Source organism: Harpia harpyja, chromosome 2 (assembly GCF_026419915.1).
Source record: "Harpia harpyja isolate bHarHar1 chromosome 2, bHarHar1 primary haplotype, whole genome shotgun sequence".
NCBI classification, from domain to species: Eukaryota; Metazoa; Chordata; class Aves; order Accipitriformes; family Accipitridae; genus Harpia; species Harpia harpyja.
Window position 1 is genome coordinate 75,724,859 of NC_068941.1, and position 5,417 is coordinate 75,730,275.

At 52.0% G+C, this 5,417-nt stretch overlaps 1 protein-coding gene across 1 annotated transcript; it reads right to left on the bottom strand.

Moving 5' to 3' along the window:
- Window positions 1–1,313: 1,313 nt before the first annotated feature.
- On the bottom strand, window positions 1,314–3,418 carry DRD5 (dopamine receptor D5). Its single transcript, XM_052780472.1, has one exon. It carries the CDS (start codon window positions 3,397–3,399, stop codon window positions 1,939–1,941), a length of 1,461 nt encoding a protein of 486 aa, XP_052636432.1. The 5' UTR covers window positions 3,400–3,418; the 3' UTR covers window positions 1,314–1,938.
- Between the last annotated feature and the right edge of the window lie 1,999 nt (window positions 3,419–5,417).

Sequence of the window (5,417 nt, forward strand, 5' to 3'; positions counted from 1 at the left end):
ATATTACAGTGAGATTTCCTATCAACAGCAAAGAAAACGCTCAGGTAGGTGTCAATCTTCAGTGACAAGCAGTTGAAAAGATAATCCAGAACGACAATTCAACCAGTTAATATCAAAGACTACACACACAGAACGTCACTTGCAGGCAAAACCAGACTGCAGCAGAGGCAACCACAGAGGGATTTCAATCACATGCCTCCTGCACTTCCTCCACCTCATATCCCAAGGGGAAGCAAGACAATCCCCAAACCAGTATTAAGGGCTTGACTTCCAAAGATGCTCAGTACTAAGTCCCGTAACAGTCACAAATCCCAGCACCTGGTTAAATGACTTCCCCTGAACCATGCTGCCTAGTGCAGACCCTACTTTTGCCCCATACATCATATAGGGGCCTTCAGTTCCCAGTTAGGGAGGATGGGAGAGACCCCAGGTCAGGGCCATTAGGAGGGAGTGCTACTGAATCCGCACCTACAATTCGATTTAAATCTGCTCAGCTTGTGGCACAGGTATTTTTAAAGGGTAAATGAATTCAAATGTTGTTCATTTTGTGAGCCAAAACTTGAAATAAATATTGGTATTGCTTTCACTACCTTTGATCATTTGTCTTGGAAATAAGATCGCTTTTCATTTCCGAGCTGAAAGCTTACAAACGTTTCTAAATACAACATTCAATTTGATGTAAATGTTTCAACAGAAACAGAGCTTAAAATACTCTTTTACAGTATTTAAAGTCTGCTTTAAAATGTTTTGTAGAGTCAAAGAACTTAAAGTGTATTTAATTCCTGGTTAATAAGTACATAACTAAAAAAATACATCAACGGCATTTTTTCTTCTCTTGGCTTGAATAAGTTCTCTAATGTCTACACTGGGAAATGCAGATTATTAGCATCATTTTCAAACACAGTTATTGTTTATAGACACATTCAGCTCCTAATTCCATCACCAAACTCTTCTCATTAATAGTATTTTTAAAAAGTAAGTTCAAGTATAGAATTAAGTGGAAAGCTTTAACAGCTTGTAGATATGTATACTTGATATTCTTAGCTGCAGAGAGGTATAGCATCAGTTATAATACTAAGAAGAAAAACAGGCATACATCTAGCTTTAAGTAGAGCCATATAAAAGAGTTCATTTAAGTCAATCATTCCTATGAGCCTTGCTTTTATTCAAAAATTTTATTTTCTATACAGACTACCTTGCTTTTAAAATAATAGGGTTTGACTGTTAGTCACTCTAACCATTCAAATAGGAATGTTAAAGTTTGAATACTTGTTGCAAACCTTTCAGGGTGATAAATGAAAGATAATAACCCCTTGATCAATGTAACTTTTATTTATTCATTTGGGAACATGGCAAGGATATCATAGGCAACAACGCCGCCTAGGAGAACATGGATTTCACATGAACTGTTTTGGCAGAAATACGCATTTAAATAATCATCCAAATCACCACCTCACTATTTCTATCTTTAAAAAACAACAACAACAACAAAAAAACCCCAACTAAACAAAACACAACAGAGAAAAAGAAACATAAGATCTGAACAAACAAACAGCCTAGAATTTTTTTCTATTTAATGTCTATGCCAGCCACATCTGTCCCTGATTTTAGAAGCTGCAATACTTAGCACTGACAATGGCACCTTTCATTTGGAAACACGTTATAAACATGAACTGACCGTAATTATACCACAATACCTCACCACAGCTAATCAACGTGACTGCCTGGTCCTCTCTCAGCCTGGGGAAGTGCTGAACTAAGTCTGTGCTGCCAGCTCCCTGTATGACAGCGTCTAGACCTTGCAAAGTGCTACACATAGAAGTGAGTTTAGCATGAAGTGACTGGCCAAACTATAGCGTAAAATCAAGCAGGTTTTTCCACTCAGTGCTAATATTTTGTTTTATAATCCAAGAAGAACTGACCGGGGCAGGATGCAATTTAATGTAAACCATTTGGAGTGAAAGGTGTTATTTTGCCTAGAGAAATCTCCCCCTCACAGTCCAGCTCACAGACAGAGTCAGTGGCAATCTCATGGTCAGGGGAGATCTGAGACATCCCATCAAAAGGGTCCTCGCGGTTTTCCTCACAGTCAACCACATTTGGGATCATGTTAACGTAAGCAGTCGCTATCTCCTTATGGAAAAGGGTATCCTGGTTGTAAGAGATAAGCTCGTTGCTTATATTAACAGTCTCCACTGGAGTACTAGAGCAAAACTGACCGCATCCCAGGAGGTTGGAGAAGACCTTTCTAAAGTCAGCATTGAAGGCGTAGATGATGGGGTTGAGAGAGGAGTTGGCCCAACCAAACCAGACGAAGATGTTAAAGGTGGTCTCACTGACGCAGGGAAGGCCAGCGTGGGGGTCACTGGGTGGGCTCTCGCAGAAGGGAACCATGCAGTTCAAGACGAAGAATGGCAACCAGCAGCAGACAAAGACGCCCATGATGACGGAGAGAGTCTTCAACACCTTGGTCTCTTTTCTGATGGAGGACTTGAGGCTCGTGTGATGGTGGCAGTCGACATGGCTGCTCCGGCAGCTCTGCGCGTGCTCGGCTGCCCTCTCCAGGGAAGAGATACGACGAATCTGCACCTGGGCAATGCGGTAGATTCGAGTGTAGGTAACTATCATGATAGCCACCGGGATATAAAAACTGATCAAGGAGGAGGAAATAGCGTAAGTCCTGTTGAGGCTGGAGTCACAGCTCTCCGACGGTCCAGCGAGGGTATCGTTGCTGCCAGAGGTCCCATCAGAGGGTCTCATTGCTGCTAATGTCACCCACGTGGTGCTCATATCTTCCGCCCAGGTGGTGACAGCACCTGCTGCTGCCCAGCCAGCGCCAAATCCATCTCCGATATCACCAGCAGCAGCAACATCCCCGCCTTTGTGCCAGTTGAGCTGGACAGGGATGAAGGAGATGAGCACAGACAAAGCCCACGCCACGCCGATCATCACCAGAGCCAGCCGTTGGGTCATCTTCCTCTCATAGCGGAAGGGGCTGGAAATAGCCCAGTACCTGTCCACGCTAATCACGCACAGGTTCAGGATGGAGGCCGTGGAGCACATGATATCGAAGGCCACCCAGACGTTGCAGAAAGCCCCGAAGGGCCAGTACCCGGCCACCTCAGCCACCGCCTTCCAGGGCATGACTAGCAGAGCCACCAGCAGGTCCGAGACGGCCAGGGACACGATGAAGATGTTGGTGACCTTGCTCCTCAGGTGCCGGTAGCGGACGACGGCTGCGCACACCAGCACGTTCCCAAAGAGCGTCCAGAGGATGAGCAGAGCCAGCAGGCTGCCCGCCGCCACCTGCGCCGCCCCGGGGGCGCCCGCCGGGCCCCGCGCCCCGCCGGGGGGTCCCGCCGCCGGCGGCAGCAGCGGGCTCCGGCCGCCCCGCAGCATGGCTGGCGGCTCCCGCCGGCGGCGGGGCGGCGGCGGCGGCGGCGGCCGGGACGCGCCGAGCAGCCAGCGCCGCCCCGCCGCCCGGCCCCATGGGGCCGCTGCCCCCCCGCCACCCCTGCCGGATGCCCCCCCCTGCCCCGCCGCTCCGGCGGCCCCGCTCCGCGGCTCGCCGCGCACCGGGCTCCGCGCTCCCTGTCGCGCCCTCCTCGCCCCCCTGCCCGCCCCGCTCGGGGTGCCCGCCCCGCGGCTCGGCGCGGCTCCCCCCGCTCGGGGTCGCGGCTCCGCGCCCGCCGCCCGCCGTCCCCGCTCGGCAGTTCGGCGCGCTCCCCCGCCGGCGCTCTCCGTCCCGCGGCCCGCGGTTCGGGTGCCCGCCCCGCGTCCTCTCTCTCGCTTGCGCTCCCCGCTCCGCGGCTCAGCGCGCACCGCCGGCTCGGGGTACCCGCTCCGCGGCTCGGCGCAGCTCCTCTCCTCCGCGGGGTACCCGCTCCGCGCCCGCTCCTCGAGGTGGCGGCTGCGGCCGCCTCCCGCCCGGGCTGGCGGCTCCGCCCGCCCCCCGCGCCCGCCGGGGCTCCCAGCGCGGCGGAGCGGCGCCCCCGCTGCCGGCTCCCCGGGCCGGCCCGCCCGCCCCCGCCGCCCTCTGAGCATGCTCCGCCGCCAGGGACGCCCCGGCCGGGGCAACGGGACGGGACGGGACGGGACGGGACGGGACGGGGCGGCGGGGGCGGCCGTCACCCTCGCCATTTTTTGCAGCCGACGCCGGCTTTGCGCCGTGGTTCTGCGCAGCTGGAGGGAAGAGCGCCGGCCCACCGCGGGGAACGGGGAGACGCTTCCCCCCCCCGCCCCCCGCCGCCAGCATCCCCCGGGGAAGCCGGGCTGTCGGGGACGGGCACGGCCGCAAAGCGCTCGGCCTCTCGCTGGGAGCCAGCGGGGCTGCAAGTTGCCGCGGGGGGAGCGGGACGGGCTGGGTTTCTTCCGTAGGGATGGGGAACGTTGCCTAAATCGGTAATTGTTCCAAAGGGTTCTGCTGGACCAACGAGATGTGTTACAGGCAAGAATCCCGGCAAACGAAATCCGATTCTCTCCCTTTTCAGCTCTTTTACGGGATGAACCTTTCCTCTCGGTAGGGCTCCAGCGCAGCTAGAAAACGGAGTTACGACCCGAAGCGGTACGTACAGGTGTGAGTGGTGTGCTGTTGGACTGGCCGTGCCCTAATGTCAGGCCTGTGCTCCGGACAACACGCTTTAGTGATTTTTATCCAAAACATTATGGATTTAGCTTCTCCAAAACTTAATTCTTTTTTAAAACCCTTGACAGAGATCAGACCCATTCTTGACTCAACAGCCTGTTTTGGCACTAAAAGGGCTGAGAAAGCCACTCTTCAGGGGCCTTCCAGCCGCTTCTCCGGGCAGATGGGCCAGCAGGAGACTCACTATACCTTACTGGACCTGCAGTGACATGGAGGAAGATTAAGTGTTAGAGCTGCTAAATACAGAGTAATAAATAAATAAATAAATAAACTCTGCAACCTTTTAGGCAGTTTTCTAAAATTGTCACAAGAAAAACTGGTGCTTCACTTTAGCTCTCGCTTAAGAAATTGGCACTACTTTTCCACATTTAAGCAGAGTTATATTTAATATTGGAGGGAGAATTTAGCTTTTGTCACCACTGAATTCTAAACAGCATGACTAAAGCCGTGATGCTGAGGCAATATGTTGCTTGCACAAACTCTGCTTTCCTAAGCAATACCTCCTACAATTTCTATAAACGAAGGACCGAAGTGCACAAGTATTTGTGCACGTGCCTGTTGAAGCTGCTAGTCCAGAAATGTGGATATTTTACGTAAAAAAGCAATGACCTGATTTGCTTGTTTAGCTTATATTTATCACTTCACCAGTGTAGAGGTACATGCATATACGTGCAAATCCATCAGCACAAATTATGTATATATAATATGGTAGCTATATGCATGTATGTATTTACATGCATGCAATCAGTATGCATTAGCTATTTAAATAAAC

What these genes read in the sequence shown, in the direction of transcription:
- DRD5 (XM_052780472.1), bottom strand. Translation starts at nt 3,399, where the DNA reads ATGCTGCGGGGCGGCCGGAGCCCGCTGCTGCCGCCGGCGGCGGGACCC.